This window comes from Vidua macroura, chromosome 11, assembly GCF_024509145.1.
Source record: "Vidua macroura isolate BioBank_ID:100142 chromosome 11, ASM2450914v1, whole genome shotgun sequence".
NCBI lineage: Eukaryota > Metazoa > Chordata > Aves > Passeriformes > Viduidae > Vidua > Vidua macroura.
Window position 1 is genome coordinate 2,947,073 of NC_071581.1, and position 22,022 is coordinate 2,969,094.

The 22,022-nt window shown below is 43.5% G+C and overlaps 1 protein-coding gene across 2 annotated transcripts in view; it reads left to right on the forward strand.

The window, feature by feature from the left end:
* WTIP (WT1 interacting protein) overlaps positions 1-21,497 on the forward strand; it is an 85,177-nt gene extending 63,680 nt beyond the window's left edge. For both annotated transcript variants that reach the window (XM_053987677.1, XM_053987678.1), the window contains exons 4-8: positions 8,917-8,979; positions 11,308-11,438; positions 12,522-12,573; positions 14,286-14,354; positions 17,407-21,497. In XM_053987677.1, the coding sequence (XP_053843652.1) occupies positions 8,917-8,979; positions 11,308-11,438; positions 12,522-12,573; positions 14,286-14,354; positions 17,407-17,559 (468 nt within the window). In that variant the 3' untranslated portion in view covers positions 17,560-21,497. The remainder of the gene's footprint in view (positions 1-8,916; positions 8,980-11,307; positions 11,439-12,521; positions 12,574-14,285; positions 14,355-17,406) is intronic.
* Positions 21,498-22,022: the final 525 nt, after the last annotated feature.

Consider the following 22,022-nt stretch of genomic DNA (forward strand, 5'->3'; position numbering starts at 1 on the left):
CCAGCCCTGATTAGCTGCACATTCTCTCAGTGCTTTAAGCCTTATTGGCTAATTGAATGAAGTGAATGAATCAGATTAAGAAAAATAAATACACGGATAATTCTACTTCTGCCTAAGAGATTGCCTGATCTGTGCTGTTTCCAGTAGGATACTGCACGTGTGAGGAGCAAAAAGAACAAAAACAACCCCCCCACACACTTTACATTGCTTTGCTTTAGCTCTAGGGAAGATCCAGTTACTCTTTAAATGCCACCTTAAAGTAACAAGTCCAGCAATACCCAAGTCTTGCCCCAGCCCTGTTAGGAGCTGTTATTTCATGAAAGGAAATAAAACAAATGACAGTTTAATCCTTTCCTGAAAGCTCTTTGGACACAGATGGCTAACTAGCCATAACAGAGACACTGTTCCTGGTGAAGTGAACAAAAAATAAATGCCTTACTGTATCATAAATAATCCCAGTCAGATGTTCGTTTTTCATTTTGCTGATAAATTGCTGCATAATCATGGGTGAAGGAAAAATAATTTAAATTTGCCTTTCTTTTTCTGTGCTTAAATATCATGTAAAGGAATTTTTTTTTAAAATACTGTTTTGCTTGGCAAACAACACTTTAAAAATGTCACCAAAGCAGCCTGAATCTTAGATCTACTATCTATCTCTTTTCTTTTTTTCCTCTTTTTGATAGGCTTTCCCTTCTTCTCTTGAGGTAATGAACATTATTGAGTGGGGGTCCAGCAGAGGTTAAGAAATGAGAGAATTTCCCTCGAGGGAGGAGATGAGAGGGAAAATGAACCTTGTGACAGATGTTAGTTACATTGCTTAATGCACTACTGGAAGAGGCTCAGATGCTCTGGAAATAACCTATTACAGACACCACAGGCTGCAGTGCATTGCAGGAAGGTCATCTGAAACTTCCCTTTTAAGATTTTCTCTTTCACTGTCTTAAAACTTTGCCAAATTTAATCATTTAGGCTGAACTTCTTCATGCTAGGTTTTTGCCTCTGGCTGACTTTGCTGTCATTAGTTGCTGAAAGTTTCATCTAGAGCTGTTCATCCATTTCAGTAGGACTGGAGGAACTCTGCCCATAGATCCTCAAAGAGAAAGGCTCTAAAAGCTTCATTTTGCACATGGCAGCCATAAAGAGACTCAGTGCATTGCAAACCTGCAGGAGCCTTTGGGTGCCCTCTCCCTGCCCTCCCCAGGAGGGTGCCCAGCCCGAGAGGGCTGTGGAGGAGGAGGGCAAGCAGCCCACAGCCCCAGCAGAGCCCCTTGCAGCCCTGCAGTCTCTCTCCAGCCTTCCTTCTCCTCTCCATCCAGTCTGGTGGGGTTCTGGATCCCCTTCTCCCCTACAGCAGCCACTGGTCCCCACCTGGGACACTTCTCTTTGCTGGTCTCTGCAATGCAGGAGTTGGCTACAGAGGACACAGATGGCCTTGTCTCATATCCACAACCATAAACGTCACAATGATATCAGAAATGCAAAAGTTATCAGGGTGTGAAAGAGCAGGAGGCAGGTGGGAAATGGAAGTGCTCAGCCTTTCATGGGGGAGGGACAGGATCTCAGCTCAGGAGCAGCTGAGCGATGGGCAGCTCGTCAGCAGGGCTTGCACCTTCATCTCCTGTAGCACCAAACACAGCAAGACTCTTACCCAGCCAGGGCCCCTGGGCATGGCTGCAATGTAAATATTAATACTAATGAGGCTTTTCTTCTCAGTTTGTGCACATGCTGTTTTCCAAGCCTGGCAGTGTGGGAAATGGCCTGTCCCACTTGCTGGGGCCCTCAGAAGATAGTTTTTATTTAGTGTAATGGAAGCTGGTGTCAGCTGGAGTCAGAGGTTTGATTTTCCATCTCAGTGACTATAAATGTTTGGAAATCCCCCTTGGGAGGGAGCCCTGGGACTGGTGCATTAGTCAGAGAGCCCATTTCTGCTAAGTGAGACTCTTAGAAAAAAATAGACTCAGTTGAAAAGGTGAATGATTGAAGTTGCAGCTTGTGTCCATTTCCTATCTAATGGGAATCACAGAGCACATGGAGTTCTAGATAACTGGGAGGAAGTTGTATTGAGGAGACTTGCTGTTAGAGACCATACTCCAGTCAGAGAACAGACAGACATGGGAGTTTATTGAGATGTTTAAAGAATGATGGAATCAAAGCTTGGAAAGGGATTTGCTGCAATATTCCTGATGTTCAGAAGCATAAGGAAGTCTGTGAATGTTTTCAAGGTGCTGGTTGCTCTAGGTTGGGACAGAAGGTTCCAGAGGCATCACGAATGCCCAGCATTGCTGTGTTCCTGGGTGCTGTCACTGAAAACAAAGGCAAACAGTTTATAGCTTGTTCCTAACAGGGGCATGAGGGAGTGCAGTCATGTTGCTGCTTGTGTTTGTCTTGCTCCAGCCCCTCCCTGCCAAAAAATTTTGAATAATTTTCTTCCTTAGTTTTCCCTAAGTTTGTAGTATGCCAGTGGTCCTGGGTTTATTTAATAAATTAATTTGACAGTAATGATGATTAGTTGGGGCATTCTGAATTGAAGCACTGGGTCAAACCTGCAGATGGACTTAAAATTCAAGTTTTGTACTATCTGGGGATATTGGTCAAATATTGGTCTGCCTCTTTGGACTTGGATGTAAATCAGAATGAAGAGTGCGTAGAGCTGACAGTTTGGGTTTGCCTCTCATTGCAACACAATTCCAGAGTGCTGTATCCTGGATCAAGAAGTTACAAATCCATTGAAACTGGTGGCAGAAGTCTCATTGTCCTCAGGGGGCATCTGGGTTTTCTCCCGGGGATTCACCCCAGAGGACAAAGTTTTAAAGCCGGGGCCCATAAACAACGCGAGAGGCTGAGGGTGAAGGCTGTGAGCACCACGTGCAGGACTCACCACAGGGCCCACTGGGCAGCACTGGGCCACAAGAGGAAACCAGCTGGAGTCCTGAAACATCTCAGGTTTATGAAAGAGCAATACACAGGCAGTACCTGTGCCCAGGTGATAACGCAGAGAAACATAACGCGATGAAATTTCAGAGTAAGTCTGTGTTCACTAAAAGGGCACTCAGCGTTTCCTGAACTGGGCTGCAGACTGTTAAATGAGTTGGAGGAATCACTCTCTGGGACATGGCAAAGGAGACAAAGAGAGGCAAAGACAGGTTTTTTTCTGAGATGTCTCACTACTGACTACCTTTTGTAACTCTCCTGTGTGTTAACATTTGCTGGTGGAATGTTGGAAGAGCCTGTTACCACGTCCAGTTGGTTTCATGCCAGATAATCACTCCACTATTTCCTCTTGAGATGGTGATCCAAATAGTCAGACTATCCATTTTTCTTAATATTACATTGAAAAGTAAATTACAATAACTGAATGCACACTTAAAAGAACTAGAGCTCTTTCTAATTGTGTCTTAACTCCTGCCAAATACTTGTAAGCAGACAGCATTAATTTTTTTCTATGGGATGGTTAGAGAAAGACCCATGTAAGAAAGTGACATGTTTCCACTCCGGTAATAAACATTGGTATTAGCTGCTGTTATGTTCTGAATTGAAATCTCTCAACAACTGTTTTGAATAAAATCCAGATAATTTTTGTTCCAGGAAGATAGGTTCTTGTGTAAACAGTTTCTTTCAGTGTATGCAGTAGATGGTAGCAGTGACAGTAAACAACCTGCAGCAGAGCACAGCCCTGTGCAGTGTGAAGTGCTTTACAGTGTGAATCAAGTCAGTAAATGTTGGGCTCTGTAATACGATGCAGAGTTAAAGCTGTTGATTCAGCCTTTTTTCTTGATCATTATCACTGTGAAGCTCCCACAGGAGTTTGTTTAAGGAAGATCTAGGTAAAAAAATCATTAGTGGCTCCTAATTAATCACACAGCAGGTAGCCTTGGTGAGTGCTCAGCCAGGGTCTCTGTAGGTACTGTCGGATGTACGCGGCTGGTCTCTTCACAGGGGCTGTAAACACCTAACTGGCAGAGGGAGAGTTCAGGATCAGCTGAATTCCTGGGAGAATTCTGTGCATGGCCAGACCTCTGCTGCCTCTGTACAGAGCATGGAGTCCCTCCTTGCCCTGTCCTTGTCCTTCAAACATAACGAAGTGGAAAGACAGAAGCAAGAGTGCAAACTGCTGTGTAGTGTTTCCTCAGAGACAGCAAGACGCAGTGAAGCAACAGGATATATGGAGGGGTTTCAGCAGGATGAAGAGTAAAGTTCTGGTCTATTTTCTTTAGTTAACCTGTCACCTGCCACGAGGCTCCTTTATCTTTGAGCCTGAGAAGGCCCCATTTTGTCCAGTTCATTTTAATCGCTGCATTTAAATATGTGTGTAAAAAACAACAATAAAACCCCATCTGCATGAAACCAAATTTGATATTTGCTCCCTCTCTTAATGCGATCCCATGAATTTCTTACATTGTTGTGTCTCATGTAGTAAGGGTCCCATGCAGAGAGCAAACAATACAGCAGTGAGAAGACAGATGCTCTGCTAATGGGAAACCAAGGAGCAGAGAGTCTGTGAGGGATTACAGGCAGCCTGGGGTTGGAATATATCATTAGCATAGCACCCAATTCAGAAATTAGTTTTTAGAATTAAATGCCTGAAGCATCTTGGCAAAAACTCCGTATCATCCTGTTCAGAAGCTCTTAAAGCCTAAAAGAGTAGGACTCTGAAGGCTGAGCAGCCACGTTGGGTGACTGTGCAGTGCTGCAGCAGTGAATTGGAGATTTTACAGCTTCATACCATTACCGGGGCAGCAGCTGCCACACCCACTGAAATGTAACCCACTGGCTTTGCTTGCACAAACCTTCAGCAGGTTTTGAACATCCTCATCAAAGAAGCAAATGGGCCTCAATGAGATTCCAGGGTCTGTTTCCAGGAGGAAGGTTTTGTTTTGTTGAGTGCATAACAGCAGGGAAGAGCAGCAGCCCCTCCTTGGGCACAGTCAGGCATGTGAGGGAGGAGCAGTGACGCGTCTTTTCAAAGGCCTGACATTGCCTAAGGTAGAAAGTTTGGGTCCTGAAGCCTTTTTCAGGCACACTATTTTCTGAATGTTTTTCTTTTGAAAATCATGATGGGAACATCAAACTTTAAAAGACCCTGGTAGACAACTAAGATTTGCTACAGGACCGAGACCAGGCAGGAGAAATTGTTTCTCATAGTACTTGGTGGGATTATCCTCCATGCATAATTGTTCATTATATGCTCAAAATTCATTGTTAATTTCTTTTAGATATATTGCATATTAGACAGAAGAGTTATAAATCCCAAGATTATCACAGGAGGATACTAACAGGCCTAAATATTCAGGACAGAAGGGGTCTTGTTTTCCTCTTACATTGAAACAAAGACTCTTGGATAGGATCATTAGAGATTTTTTCTTTTTTTTTCCCTTTTTTTTTTTTCTTTTTTTTCCTGTTTGATTATCAAAGTATATTGGACAGCAAACAAAAGAAAAGTTCAGCCAGCCAAGTCTTCTACTTTATTTTTACCCTTCTATTCTAACGTAATTAACATATTTCTCAATGTTTATTTAGCTTCCCAGAGTCTTATTTTATATAAGTATCATTGAGGAGCTGAAGTACAAAGTCTTGATTTGTGCATATAAAATGAGATTTTATTATCCTGTAGAGAAGACAAGGACAAGGTAAATAAGGGAGAAAACAGTTGAGACCAGACTTATGAAATCAGGAAAAAATAATATGCCAGCTCTTCAACTTGTACTTTGTTTTCTTTGCATCCTGGTGTACCCAGCATTGTACTCCTGGGTCACAGAAGGGAGAGTAAAGGGAAACACTTCATTTTCAGCTTTGAATTTCAGAACTGGTCTTTTAATAACAACTTCTCTCAGTGTTTTTATATATGCTCAAGGAGTATCTGTAATGAGTATTAGGGAAAAGTTCAAAATTACGCTTCCCATTTGTTGTGGACAGAGTGTCCATAGACTTCTGACTGTTCCCATCCAGACTGAGATCGGTCTGTATTTACATCACTTTACTGCTCTGCCAACAAAAGACTTTTTTAAGAACCTGGCACAGAGGGAACGCTTATAGAGTAAGGCTAGAATTGAGTTCCACATTGCTTAGATCCTGAATGAAACTGTGCCGATGAATACCACGGAGCAGGAACCAGAGCTGAGATTTGGCTTCTCCATGAGGGTCTTGCCTATCAGCCTATGTCACTTGAGTGCTTCACCTCAGCCTGTTTTTCATGTCTCCAGATTGGGAATGGGGGCTACTGTGCTGAAAAGCTGTTTTTACTCCTGTGACTCTTGCCAGTAATAAGAAAGGCTCTGAGTCTGTGTAGCAAAACCTTCTCGTCTCTGGGTGACCTGCTCACGAGCTCTGGGGGACCAGTGCTTCTCCCTCCCAGCCATGCTGGGAGCCCACCCCGGGACGCTCTTGGTGTGCTGAGAGACAACAAAGAGGCTGTCCTGCCTTGTCTGCAGTCTGGAGCAAGTCACAACTCCTCTCCCATTGCACACACAAGATCTGTGAGAGTTGTTAATAATCGAGTGCTTCAAAGACAGACGTTGACAATTTTAATTAGAATTTTAAGACTTTTAAATTCACTTCTAAAATTCAAAGCTTAGTACAGCAGCTTTATTTGAACACTCCAAGTTAGGATCAAAGAAGCAGCTTACAATAGGCTCCAGAAATGTCGAGAAAGTACTTTATTGCTTTTAGCAGCAGCATCCACAGTATTGCCATCCTGTAGAAAACAGTGCTGCTGGGCTCTGAGGCTGTTATTCCTTTCCAGCCCAAATAGATTTAAAATACAAGCAGACCTGGATCCAAAACCCTGATCTCACTGAACCAGACCTTCAGTCTGTCTGGGATTGACCATGTGTCCAGGAGACAGAAGAGTGTAGTGGTAAGGGACAGCTCCCTGAGCCTGGGAAATATTTTGTCACTGCTGTTAGACTTACTGACATTTGCAAAGTCTTCTTAATGGGGGAATCCAGTTCTGGATGTGTTTGACTAATAACAATTCTCTTGTTAAAAACAAATCATGGTTTTAATTTAATAGGGTTACTTATATAAACAGTGATTATGTGTCAGCAAAGGCTTTCTTTCTGACAAACAGTATAATTTATGACAATCTAGTTAGCAATAAATGCCATTAATCTGACCACTATGCCATTCTCTTCCTGGGGAATAATGTCCCCTCTTAATCAATAGCTGGGTGAATGCTCCTTTGCATTCCTTATCAAATGACAGCCAGATGGTACTGGTAAATTCATTCCAGCAGGATTTTAGAATTAGCAGGATTTGTGCTGTTGTTAATCCTCTGCTGTCTGTGTCACTAGGACCTGCCCACCTGTTTCCAGTAAGCCTGGAGTTCCCAGCCCCAGGAACAGTCTAGCCAGAGGGTTACTCAGCCATGGGGCCGCCAAGAAACATCCCAAGCAGTGAGACCTTTTTTCTGCATCAGTAAGAAAAATGAAAAAGCAAATAGAAGTAGTATCTTGCAGAAATAGCCAGCTAGGACTGCCTGCCTCTGTATTTGTTCCTCAACACTCTGATCTCTTCTAGGGGAGGTTTCAAAGTTTCTTAAGACTGCACGAGCTGTGTTTCTTAGGGCACAGTAAGTTTTGGGCTGTGACAGCTGCTATATCATTTACTGACTTCTGTGCCCATCAAAGTGTCTATGAGACCTTTTCCTACACAATCACCTCGTTGCATAGCAACAATAATTTTGTCTCCAACCTATTGATCCAACATAACATGTAATCCCCTCACTCCAATAAAAAAGAAAACATATGGCAGCTCCAGGCAGGGAACCACAGGCTTTTGACGTGAGGGGACAGTTAATCCCCACTAAACCAGTGGGGAATGGAGCAAGAGATATACTCTGTTAAGCTCAGAGGATGCATTAGGTGCCTGAGCCAATTAACCTGTGTTCTGGGAGAGGTCTGGTTTACATTCATCCTCCCCTTCCTCATCTTTTATGTTCTGCAACTAAAGCACGTTTCAGGTGAGCTCTGCTAGAAGAGCATCACTGTGCAGCACCCCCAGGTAGGTGGGCACCCTTCCCCCGGCAGGGGGGACACAGCTCTCAGCTGAGATGGGGCTGCAGAGGCTGAGGGGAAAGTTCAGCCCCTGCAAAACCAGTTTCAAATGTACATGGCTGGAGCTCCTCAGGAAGATGTTTCTTGTTTGTAGGCTGTGCTTTGGTAGTTCAGTCTGATAACCTGGATGGTTTTTCTATACCTCTAAACAGAGGGCTAAAAGCAGACCTTGGCATCTGAAACAGGATCTGCTTTGGGGACAGGAGCACAAAGTTAAGGTCAGGACTGCTCAGGCAGGGAACACAGAGCTTTGGTCCCAGGCAGGCAAAGCCTCTCCCCACATCTGTGCCCTTGGCACTGCAGCGTGGGCTTGGGACCATGGTTCTGAGGTACCTTACTGCTGCCCACATTGTGCAGTGAGCCCAAGCTCCTGTGAGTGCACTGCTGGATTCTTCCTTGGCTGGAAGGCTTGGTATCCACAAGGCAGCTAAATCCTTCTTGGGCCTGGGTTCATTTTTCTAGCTTGCAAATAGCACTGCGTGAAATCTAGGTCCAAAGTCTGAAGTTGCTAATTTGTGCAGGATTTGGGAGGTGAGCCCTCTGTTATTTAAAACAACCACAAAAAAGTCAATTCAAGCTAGTTTCTGCACATCAAACACAAACTTTCCATAAAGACTTTAAAAAATCAAACTTACAATAATACTGTTACATGGAGAATCTCAGTGGAAATATTGCAGTGGATCAGAAGGCCAGACTGGTCTCTGAACATGCTGCAAGAGCTAAGCAAAGGCTTCTGAGTCACTGTCTCCCAAACCTGTGTCATACACAGCACAGGCTGGAAGATAGCACAGCCTTCATCTAAAAGGTATTTCTATGGCTAGAGGAGTGGCTACTAATGATCCTTTCTTTTCTGTCATTTTAACAGTATTCAGGTTTTCAGCAAACAGCAGACAAGTGCTTTGTATGTGGACACCTCATAATGGAAATGGTAAGAGACCTAAACTCCTAATGATGGGTAACTTGGGAAGTGCACTGTGAGACATCTGCTTTTCTCTACCCAGGCTGGTATTGTGTCTTCACTGCTGTCAACACAGTTTTTGAAACTGAGGCAGTAAATAAAAATACCTTCATGCTCTGTTACTGCTATTAAGTACAGAAAGTTTGGCTTCTTTGCTACCTAAGAACATGGAAGGCTGTTATTCTGCCATTTGTGAGTTAAAATAAAATAGAATTTTAATACTAAAGGGAGAAAGTACAGCACAGCTTTGTATGAGAATATGGTAAAGGAACATGGTGGGTGGGGTCTCTAAGACAGTAGATAACAAGAGCTCAGTCATGTGGGTGGGATAGAGCAGAGAGGGACATTATCAATAGTCCTGAGGTTTGTCACCTGCTCTGTGACTGGCTTTGTTTACCCCCTGTTCCTTGCTCCATGTCATTTAAAATGCATTATTGCCACTGGGATTTTTAGGGAGCCAGTAGTCAGAGCTACTTCTGTAACAGAGAAAAAAAAAATCAAAGAGCTTTGGGTTGACCAGATCCTACTGGCATCATTTCAGTGGGTGAAAGTAAGAAGAATTATGTGTGCTCTTCCTAAGCAGAAATTCCCAAACCAAATCAAGTGGTTTGCACAACAAAGAAGGGCAGATCCTGTGGTGTATCTGTTTTCCTCTTGCTTTAAAGTGTGCGTGAACCTCAGTGTGCCTAAGAGAAGTAGCTGGTGTGTTGCACACATGGAGGTTCAGTCGGAGCTGGAACAGGGACTCCACTAATGAGGATTCTGGCTCGTATTCTGGCACCACTGGTTGGACAAGGATATTGCTCGTTTTAGCCCAAGAGCAAATTTCTAGAGTTGTGTCATGCTGGGAGGGGGAGGGGTATCCTGACATGCATGCTCGGAGCTGGCCCTTAATTGCAGAATCCCAGGCAAGAGTCCATCATATCTTGCTGGTGGAACTCAGTAGCTGGAAGCTTGGCAGGTGCTTGTCTGCCTCTCTGCCATCAGCAAGTGTGCTCTGACAAAAGGAAACAGCTCTGGGAGCTCCAGGAATTCAGCCCTCCTATTTGGGTAGTTCCAGCGTGCCTGGGAGCGCAGCCCAGCCCTGCCATGTGCTGGCCTGGGGCAGAACTGGGGCTCTGCAGGGCTCTGCAGGGCTGGGTGAGGAGCTGCCCTGTGCTCAGGGCCTGTGGCTGCACAGCTGTGCCAGGCTGGCACCGCAGCACGCTCCAGCACAGGGACCAGAGAGGCCTTACCAGTCAAACAGAGTCTGATACTACTGAACCACAGGGCTTCATCAGAGAGGGGAAAAAAGGTTAAATTAAATTGGCCTTTTTTTCTGTACTTCTTTCCTCTTGGTTTGATCTTTATTCATGGAATCACCTATAGGGCCGTGGGAGCTTGTTCTGTGTAGATTTTTCATGTCAAACTTCCCAGCAGCTCCAAGTTGAGCACTGGTTGCAGCTAAAATTTTGAAATTACCTTCCAAAGATACTTTTTAACACCCCAAATGTATGGAATTGGTCTTATAATCGATTGAGAGCTGCCTGAAAGTGATAACTTGTGTCTCACTCTTCCCAGGGGCGTGTTGATGGGCTTGCAGCGTCCTCCTCAGTGTCCCAGTGCCACACTGAGTGTCACGTACGAGGATGTCAGGAGTGGAGGATCTGCTCTGTAGTAGTGCAGCCAAGGTTGCATCAGACCTTTCCCTGAAACCTTTAAAATGCAGTAGGGAAGGTCAACGTGGGAAAAGCCTGGGCAGGTGCATGGATCAGTATCCAAACACATGGATAGTGATGGAATTTTATCAGAAACCGATGGGCCTCTATAATCAGTGATAACCAGTCAGTAACTCTGGGATATTAGGATCTTTAGTTAATAAAGAGGCACCTCTTTATTTCCTTGTTTTGTCATTTAACTTCTCTGAGTAATGACCAGTTTGGATTCTGTCTGTCACAGCCTGTTAAGTTTTGTAAATTAACTCTGTATCCCAGTAACTTGTATTTGGGATTTCCCCAGAAGTGGTCTGTGAAGCCATTTTTAATTTCCATTGGCAGTACTGGCTATGCAGAGCTAAATCTGATGGGCTTGGCCTGATTTTCAGTTCTTGCTCTTCATTGGGAGCATATTGAAACCCACTAAAATAAGGAAGTTGATTGTTTTAAGAGACTCCTTGCTGACAGATCTACAGAGTGGTAATTTCATCCTGAAGTGCTTTTCTCACTGTCATTATTAAGAATGAGAGAGACACAGTGGTTTATGGGGAGAGAATATCTCATGTAATCATGCATCCACTTATTTTGATGTTTGCCTCATAAGATCTTACAGGCCCTTGGAAAGTCTTATCATCCTGGCTGCTTCCGCTGTGTGGTGTGTAACGAGTGCTTGGATGGAGTCCCCTTCACTGTAGATGTGGAAAACAATATTTACTGTGTCAAAGACTACCATACGTGAGTACACAAATCCAGTGCATGCTCAGAAAAATTACAGCAGTTAAATCATTGATGTAGTTACAAGCCTTGTGATAGATAAAAAGGTCATTCCTGTTTGCTCAGGTGTCCCTCAACTGCTTCTTTCATGTGTTGCATTTGTAAAGTGTTTTGAGGTTTGTTAAGTAGCACCTTACGGGCCCAGTATGGCATACAGTGGCCAAGTGAGGCTGAAAATCAAATTGTGTCAGAGGATGGGCTTCTTGGGGGCTGTTCCTCTACTTCTTTCAGGACTACCAACACTAATTATACCAGGCCACTTCTGCAAGTGTTGGTAGGTTCTGCTGGCTGTTTCAAGAGCAGAGGTTCTGGCAGTGCTTGACACAGGTGTAAGTTTTGTTAACTGAGACAGAAGACATGTAATAAGCAGTTACTGTTAGAACAATTTGACCCTTACCTGACAAAAGGTAGAGGTTCAAAAGATTACTTTTGGACTCTTTACTGATTCCATTCAAAGGCAACGGGGTCCTACTCTTAGCTCCAGTTAACCAATAACTCACTTATGCAGCAGGAGTAAATCACCCTGGATTCAACCCTGTTGGTGCCAATCTGCCTGTGTTACAAGGACACAGTGAGTGTTGGCCCAGTGACTGTCATAAAATGCAGTTGTGGACCATAAGCCCATTTGTGTATTTAGCTGGTTGATTCTGGCCACAATCAGCCCCTCTCCTGTTTAGGACACATGGTTATGTCTTTCTGATGTCAGAGTGGGAGTCCCTAAGTCAGGAGCTGCTTTGTAGTCGAGCATCAAGGCTCTGGAAGAATTTGAATGGTTTTATAAATAAAGGAAGGAAAGAAAAATGGCATATATAGGAAGAGGGGTGGATTCACTATGCCTCAAGGTCAGGAAGACCTAAACAGTAAAGTTGGGATAGATGAGCTTTTCCCAAATCTCCTTTTCATTGAATATCAACAATTAGAGGTGTTTCAAATCCTGTGGATCTCCATTTTACTAAAAACAAGGCATGATTAGGATGGCTCTCTTGCTTCTACTTTTTGAAGATGCTTTAAATGTGATTGGAACACTTTCTTCTTGCACTCTAGGGTTTTTGCACCGAAATGTGCTTCCTGTAACCAGCCAATCCTCCCAGCACAGGTAGGTGTTAACATGCTCTGACTCCTAGGGGAAACAGCTGTTGGCATATGGGCACTTTCTAAAAACACACTAAAGGCTTTTCCTCCCTCTCCCAGAATCTCTGCTATGTTAGATACTAAATTAAACACAGTTCAGCAGTAAAGTCACTCCCAAGACTTGTAATAGTTGTAATAGAGGTTGTAATAGTCACACTACTACAGCATAGTACTTTATATCTCTAGGGTGCTTTCCAGGTCTTCATTAATCTGTTAGAAACCTCTTTTAATTGAAAAAACTGACTGGGGCTCCAAGAGCAACTCAGGGAGTAGAGCCCTTGATAAGGCATCTGATGGTTACTGACCCTGTGAGAAGGCCACACGGTCTGTTGTCCTTAGTGGCAATGGAATGAAAGTTCTTAAAGGGGTTGCAAAGGCAACAACAAAAATGGAACCAGGTGAAACCTGCCTGTCAGCTCAGCCTGTGCTGACAGTGTTATTGGCACAATTAGCCCAGAGTGGGGCTCCCTAGTGCTCTGGTGGCTGCAGGACCCTCTGAGTTGCCTTTGCTGAGGTCACTGACCAGCTCATTTGTAAGTAAGGGCCTCAGCATCTCCCTGCTTTTCCTCTGGCCATGTTTACAGCATCAGAGCTTCCCTGCTGTAAGCTGCTGTGCCCCAGTGAAGCCTGATGCTAGAGCCTCTACGTGCCCACCTCCATCACTCTACACATTACTCTCATTTGTCATTAGTATTTCTGTTAATGGACCAAGTCTTACATAACAAAAAAAAACCTATAAAGGCTGAACCAGAACTTCTTGTCTTGATGGGTTGTGAGGAAAAAACCTCTATGTAAATGTCACTGAATTTGGGTCTGAAAAAAGAATTCTTTTTTCTTTTCAAGAAAGAAAGAAAAAGAACTAAAAGGCAGTCATAGTGCTGACTCACCTGACAACTCAGGACACACTCCGTATTCTTTCCCTGGGAGATTTCTTAGGTTAGTTCAAGTCTAGCAGTGCAGGTGCTGACTTGCCCACAGCTTCTCTCAGACATAGTCCACATCATATCTGGTGCTCTAACCACACCTGGAACTGGAAACAATGCAAGGCAACCAATTTAATGAGCTCTGTCTTCAGAGTGGATCAGGAAAAGAGCCTGTGAGGTTACAAGAAGGGTATGGGCTGCTCTGCAGGGCCTGGGGCTCAGCCAGGCATTGCACAACGCTGCTGCACCCACCCTCACGCTGAGGTTTAGCCTGTGCACGTAATTAATTACCTGCCAGACTGGTATGTCAGTCTCTGTGGAGACACAGTGCAAAAGAGCTGTGCAGCAATGGTTTGAGAGGAATACAAGTCCTGGAAATCAGAGCAGGATGTATACAAGGAAAAGTTACCCAGTGAGCAGGTTTTTGACTGGTAATTTGTTCAGATTCTGGGTGCCTTTGGAAGATGACTTGATTTCAAGACTGATTTGTTCCTTGAGTATGAGGTTTTGGCTACACTTCCCAAATGACCTCTGCAGCTTAGATGTGCCAGACACCCAGACTGCTGCTACACAGCTAAGGCGTGGTGCAGTGCCATGTCTCAGGGTCAAGACCTTCAGTGGTCACAGAGCTCTGCTGCATGGGGGCAGAGGGGATTCCCCCAGGAAAACAGCAAAGCAACGAGCTGGGCACTGCGTGAAGACTGAAAAAAACCCTTCTTAGACACCACTGTCACTTTCTCTCTGCTCCCCCCAGGGCTCCGAGGAGACCATCCGGGTGGTGTCGATGGACAAGGACTACCACGTGGAGTGCTACCACTGCGAGGTGAGCGCCGGGCTCTGCCCGCCCGCCCCGCGGCAGGGTCTGCCATGGGGACCTGCTCTGCCCTGGGGACCTGCTCTGCCTCGGGGTGACCTGCTCAGCCTTGGGGGGACCTGCTCAGCCTCTGGGGGACCTGCTCTGCCTCGGGGTGACCTGCTCAGCCTTGGGGGGACCTGCTCAGCCTCTGGGGGACCTGCTCAGCCTTGGGGTGACCTGCTCTGCCCTGGGGACCTGCTCAGCCTTGGGGGGACCTGCTGTGCCCTGGGGGGACCTGCTCTGCCCTGGGGACCTGCTCTGCCCTGGGGGACCTGCTCTGGCTCTGGGGAGGGACCTGCTCAGCCTTGGGGGGACCTGCTCAGCCTCGGGGGGACCCTGACTCTCCCCACGGGCTGCACTCGCTGGCTCTTGCACACCTGGGCAGGTAGGGCTCTGCCCCACAGCTCCTGGAGGAAGACAAACGGGCGAATGCTGCCTGGCCTGGAAGCGGTGCTGCCATTGCCAGTACCAAATTAGTTTTGGAGGGGTTTTTCCCAATACATACCTCCCAGCTTCAAAGCTGGGCTTGGTTTGTTGGGTTGAATTTTCTCAATACTTCTGGATGGGGAGTGAGCAAAGAGTAGGTGCCAGTTCTCTTTTTCCTCATCTCTAGGTACAGTCTGTAGGGCTCTGATCTGAGGAGAGTTGAATTTACATTGGCTGTGCAGGGAAGGAGTGTCACTGGAAGGCCTTGCTAGGGGATCTGTTTTTTCCATGCTGAATGAATATTGAATCTTTACTAGGAAATTGACCAGGATACCATTATCTTTCTGTCACTTTTTTGGGAGTAGTTTCTTATTGTGCAGAACATTTAAACATTTATTGCCACAGATCAAGTTGTGGAATTAGTGCTCTTGCTTCAGAGAGGAGACCTGAGTTCATCCTTAGTCCTGCATCCAGGAGCATGAGAAGGGAAACAAACTCACTAAGTTGGGATCAACCAAAAACTTCCCTTTTGCTGTAGGTTTGGCACTCTGACACAGCACACAAATATCCACACAGATCTTACCTATTAGCACCAGGGCCAACAATACAGCAATGCTGCCTTTGGGCACTGTTGCATGAAGGTTTTATGAAGAATCTTCTGTCTGAGAGAGAAAATAACAAAATTCAGGGCATCTTGAAATGTTATGTACTTAAATGTAAAGAAGGCCCCATCCACTCAGCTATCTCCTTTCAACAGACACCTGATACTCCATCCATTTCTATTAATTTTTCAAGAGAAATTGGCACAGGAAATCAGAGTATTTTGGAGAGCTGAACTTCCCTCCTCCTTCCCCCCAACTATTGCTTTGTGCAGGCTTCACCTAAGATGACAGCTCCCTCCCCTGCTCTCAGGCTATTGACTTTATGCTGGAATGTCCCACTGGGGGTTTATTTTTCCTTCTGTTTCATTATTCATTTCCCCATTCTCCTTCCCATTTGAGGCAAATCAAGCTGCCTCCACATCTGCCCAGAAAGGCAGAGTGCATTTATGTACAGAAATCAGGAGTTAGCCATGTGTCAGCAGGGGTGGCTTACTGCCTGATGCTCTCAAATCAGGCTCTCTGCACACTGCTGTCCCCAAATGCTGCTGGAAAAGTGAGTGCCAGTATTCTGAGGTACACAAGGTAGCATGTGAAGATTTTAGCAAAGGCTGCCATGACTTAGGCAGCCACTTCTCATCTGCTGTTGATGTCACCCTCACCTGGTGGCCACGCACAGTCAGTGGTCATGTTGGAAACTTTGCAGCTTTTCTGTGTCATCTCTTTCACGTGCATCCACTTGACTTCTGTGGAGGAGTTCAAGCCCTTTTGCAGATCACTGGAGCCCCATTCTGAAACTGGAATCCACTGACAAGGCAGGCTTTCTCCTTGCAGAAAGGGAATTCACTTTTGGAGAGGGAAGAAGATACAAACACTTGGCACATCTGTAGGGCATCTGAAATTGGTAAATTCTCATTTTAAATCTTGTATAAATTGCTATAAAACCATTCTATAATATGTAGCAACACAGAGAAAATTACCTTGGCAGATACTTTAATTAAGACCTCTCTAAACTAACATTCCAGTTTTAAAGCTTAACTTTAAAACCCATTTTCAGTCTTCTTTCAGTATTGTAAAATTTGGGGATTTAAACTCGAGCTGTGAAAGCTGAAAAACGATACTCTGTATTCAGTTAAAAGCTTTGCATTGGTTTTTAGCACTAAAACAACCTATATATGCAGTTTGTTCTGTTTGTTTTTTTTTTTCTTTCTATCAAGTGCACAGATAAATACTCAGAACCTCTGGTTTCTCAGAACTGATCACAGTAATCATTTCTAAGCATTTAACATACTTGAAACATTAAATCTGAGTACCAAACTTCAATGATTTCTAAATGCCCTCATAATTACAGTGATGGCAGTTGGAAATCAGGATGGTCTCTGTTGCAGTGTACATAAGAGTCAGCAGGCAGGATCACTGTTAGCTGCTTTTCTGTTTGTCCCTGTCTGTAGTTACATGTCAGTCTGAGAGGTACCAGCATTTCCACTAAAGGTGGACCACTGACCTTGAAGTCTTCAAGTAATTTTAATTCCAAATTAGAGAAAGTGTAGACCTGCTCCAGAAGTAAGATATGTCACCTCTCCCCCCTTTTTCCCTCCTCTTTCATTCTCTGCTTATGCTCCCCCACATCTGGCTCGCTGCCTTGCTGCAGAATCAGCTCCTGCTCGGTTCGAGCCTCTTCCAGGTTCTATTTGTCAGGGTCAGCCCCTGGCCTGCTTTTAGGCTTTTGATTTTCATCACCATTTATTAGATGGAGAAGAGACCAGAATGGGAAAGAGTGGTGAAAAAAAAGGGCTGGGCACTACTACAGGCTGTCCTGTTGGATTTCAGTAATGTCAGTGTGAGATGGTCAGGGTGCAGCTCCCAGGAGCTGTGGAGGCTGCTGGCCTTGGAGGCAGGGAGGGAGCTCTTGGGGCCATGCAGTGCAGGGCAGCAGGGCTGTGAGAGGCCTGCCTGAGTCACTCACTGATCTGGGATGTCTCTCTTTCTTCCAGGACTGTGGCTTGCAGCTCAATGATGAGGAAGGCCATCGTTGTTACCCCCTAGAGGGCCACTTGCTCTGCCACAGCTGTCACATCAGGCGCCTTAATATCAAACTGCCATCACATCCACCTCCAAGCTACCCCATGCATGTCACAGAACTCTGAAAAACATTTCCATGATCAATAAGCCGTTGGAAAGAGAAGACAAAAATGTAAAAATTACTTTCGTGTTCCTTTAAAGATGAGGTTCCAGTAATAACCATCTAAACCAGCTATTTATTTTTTGAATCAGAGGTGAGGGGTCCTTTTCTGATCTTGTACATATGCATTCTTTTATCTAGACATTTTCACTGAGACACTGTCTACTTGAACAAACAATTACACTAAACTGTAACTGTAAATGTCAGCATTTCTAAAAACAATGGTACAAAGGGCTGTTCTGCACTCCCTACTCTCTTCCTTCAGTGGAGATTTCACCCAAGTAAGGAGTGTAGAATTACTTTCCAAAAGTTAGCACCTTATCATATTGCAGCAAGCATGATAAGATAAATGCTAGCATTTTAGCTAGTTTTGTTGAATTCTGGTCTTAGGGAATACTTAGATTCCAGAAGTAGGGAATAGGCAGCAAGCAGGTGTTTTAGGCAGGGCAGTTTTGAGCAAGGGTGAAGGTGTTCTGTGAAGAAGTGCCAGGCCAGCTCTCTTCTACAGGGTCCCACAGTCATCCAAAGACTAATTATTTAGCTTGTTCAAGAAATATGGCAAGCATTTGATGTAAAACCCACAGTACAGAGGATTGTATCCAAAAGATTGGCACATGCAGGGTCAGCAGTTGCAGCCCTCTCTAATTGCTGCTTGTGTAGCCGTGGCTTCAAAATGCATTCCTATCAACTGTTCCATTTGGCACTTACTAAAGAATTCATCTTTCAAACCTGTTTTTTGTTCAATAGGGTTCTATGCAAAGGTGCACTTGTCTTTTACTGCTTGTTTTATCCAAGACTTCATTTGTTACCAACTGCTTCATGACTGTATGTTGAGACAATTATTAAAGAGAGGCACAGTGGTTTGGTATTACCTTTTCAGCTTTGTGTTCTTTTCGAGATTACTTTTCAACTGATTATGGTGATTGTCTTCATTGGAAAGCAAAGTGCAGTATGGCAGGAATAGTAATTTAGAGAGACTATGAAACATCAGTGTTTACAACAAGTGTTAGCTGTACATAGAATGTACACACTTTCATGTTTTGCATAAGCTTTTACAGTACCCTCAGACCTCTGGGGCGAAATATATGTCTTCCATATAGGAAGTTAGATGAATCTTTTTTTATGGTTTGTTTTCTACCATGTGCTGATGTTTTACATGCAAATCACACATCTGTATGTCAAAAAAATTCCTTGCATTCTCATGAGAATTGACCCAGCCTTCCTGAAGCTGCAATCTATCATTGCTGTCTTTAACTGTATTCAAAGTTACAATAAAATAAAATTCTTCAGCTCCAGAGGAAGTAGAAATACCAGACTGGATTCTTGGCATGTGTAAATTGGGACATTTCTATGCCAGTTCTCAACACTTGAGAATCTGCCTGATCCGTTCGGAAATGATCCCGTGTTAAATTCAGCATGCAGACTGATGGAATGACTTATTTGGCAACACCATTGCAGTTTAGTTTCTTATGCTCCATTGACTTTTTGAAAGCCATTTGTGGTGCTCTTGAAAAGCACAAAGAGCATCCAATGGCCACTAATTCCTAAGTGGAATAATTAACTGCCTTAACAGAACTTTTTGATCGTCTGGAATTTCCTTATGGGGAAAGGTGGGGGGAAGGGGAACAGGAAAAATTCCTGAGAACTATTTCTTCTGTTAGTAAGGAGCAAAAGGGATGCTTTCTGAACTTCTGCCAGACTGGCCTAGATTAACCTGTCCTACTGAAGGCTCCTGGGCAAAGTAATTTTGTAGTTAATATATATCAGGTTATAATTAACATACTTAATGTGAATGCCAGGATTTGAAGTAACTAGAGTGCAGTGAGTGCCCCATTTCTGCACTGTGGTCCAAGAAGCCTGACCTGCAAACGAGAGGCCAGGAGTGCACATGCACTTCTGCATTTGCAGACACTCCCTCTGTGTCCATAGTCAGCAGCCCAGCCGCAGGAGGAAGTGGAATTACATGTGCCAGCAAATGATGGAGAAAGGGAAAAAAAATGTCTTAAACTGGAATGTATGACTAGGTCAATTCCTTCAGGCTACTACAAACATGGAAGGTGCCAGAGCTTCAGGATAAACTTTTAGCATCAGCTGCAATGGAATGTTTTTTCCATTGCAGGAGGGTGCTTTGGACCACATTTAGCTTTGAGGCATTTTCACTTGCATGTCTTTACTATATATATGTATTAAGGGACCCAGATTAAGAAAATATCATTAAAATACATAGAGAAGGTTTGGGTCTGTTCCTGGGAACAAATAACAGTTACTTGCTGCACTGGAAAAATGCTTTGCCCTACCAGTAGAGAAGCAAAACCTTCACACTGACAGTGGACAGAGCTGGAGGTGACTTACCCTGGCATTCAGCCCAGTCCTCTGCCAGCACCTTCCTGAACACTTTGCCTCCATCAGGGGCAGGTTTAATTCCCAACATACTTTCCAAGGGCCAGCACACTTTCAAACATACTAGACCATTTATTTATGTTTTTTTCAAAACGATCATCCTGTAGAACAGAATAATATTTAATTTCATTTGACATGCTGATTTTTCAGTCTCTCGTAGTTCTCTGCAGTTCTGATCTGTTAAGTATCATCATGGTAAAAATTCTGAAAGGTAATATGTCAATATAGAATAAGCAATTTGTTTAAGACCAGAAAGCAGCAGCTGTTTTTCTAGTATTTTCTATAGACAGATGCATTCCATTACTGTATTACGAAGTGCAGCTTTGCTTTTCCAGCATTTACTATAAAAACTGGGGCTTGAGTGAGATTTGCCAAGTTTGGTTGGGTTTTTTTTCAAATCAAAGAGAAAAATAAAATCAACCTAAAAGAATGATGTGCTGTACTCCTTAGTGCTAGTGACAGTTTCTGCACATTTTACCTCCTGCCTGGGGAATAATGTAAATGAGAAATCTTGTTTTAACGATTTTCTTACGGAATATTCTTGTGTTAAATCAGTTCAACACAGATGAAAACTTCCTAAGTTCACCTTACGGTGCAGTTGTTCTTCAGAAGCCGTTACGGTACTTTCAGAACATTTCCATAAAGTGACATCAACAACAACCTGTTGCCATTTGCATCAGGCCTGCCCTTCCCATGTAGGAGGGGAATCTTCCCAAGCCCCTCCAGCAGAAGCTGCTGTGGGCGGTGCAGGGTCCCTGTCCACGGGAGGGCGTGTTCCAAAGAAAGGACCAAAAGAATCATTTGAAAACAAAAGAATGCACTCAGAGAATTGAGCTTACAGAGAGGGTTTGTTTGGGTTTCTTTCCTTTTCCTTGTGTGCACGTGTGTGTATATATTTTGTAAGATGGAGCTTCAAAAGGAAAACATGGTTAGAGGAACTCTTTAAGACCAGAAATTCCAGAGTAGTAAAGTAAACCAAAGCTCTAAAGGAAACAAAAGCTGCTTTCTTGTGTTTCAAGAAAAGTTTAAAAGTTTGTGATTCATCCTGTAACTAATGCCGTAACTAGAGTATATAATTTGACTTAAATTAAGTTTTCATTTGAGAAATATTTTCATTTTCTTTAAAAGAATATAGTTTTCTTCCAAGAACTTGGACCAACGTTGATTTTTATTTTGTAGGAAATATATGAATTCCCAGTTTGTATATCATGTAACTAGTTTACATGCTGAAAATATACATTAGTTAACTATTTTTGTATATATATATCCTTGTAAAACCTTTCAATGTGCTTCTGTCTTTTAGTCTTTGGAATTACTTGTGGTTTTGTGTTTCAGTGTTTGATTCCCTTGATTGTTGAAGAAAAAAATTGGGAAATGTAGATTTATTTATCTAAAGAAGAAGCTACTTGCTATCATCTTAAGTTATTTAATATTAAAGTCAGAAGTTTCATTTAACCTTAGATGCTATAATCTGCTTTTTTCAATAAAGACATTTTGTAGTTATCTCTGGTTTTGTAGTCTGTTGCATGTAAATATTTTATTTTTATTTAATCTAGGTAGGCATTAGAACTATTTTCAGGAACCCTTGTATTGTCTACAGAAATGCCTAACTGATATTAATTGATTGCAGCTGCATTCATGAAAGATTTTGGTCCTCCAGTGCAAGTGTTACTAATTAAGGTCTAAAATATGCCCACAGCTAACATTCTGCAGCTGCACTTAGAAAATAATTTAGTCACTCTGGCACTTTTTAATTAAGCTTTAACCAGTCTGGCTAGTTCACATGTTGGACAGTCAGTATTGAGGAACACTTCCTTTTCAAAACTCTCATCGTTTTTTGGAGTGGTCTACAAGAGAAATATTTGCATGGGCTATGAACTTAGCTTGAAGCACTTGGACCTTGGTTTGGGGAATTTTCTCTATATTCTTGCTTAGTCACAGTAATCCAGAAACTGTGGACAGAGCTCTGATAGGATCAAAGAGATGCATGTTTATCTATTTTGCCCTTCTGAAGCTTTTTGCCACTTC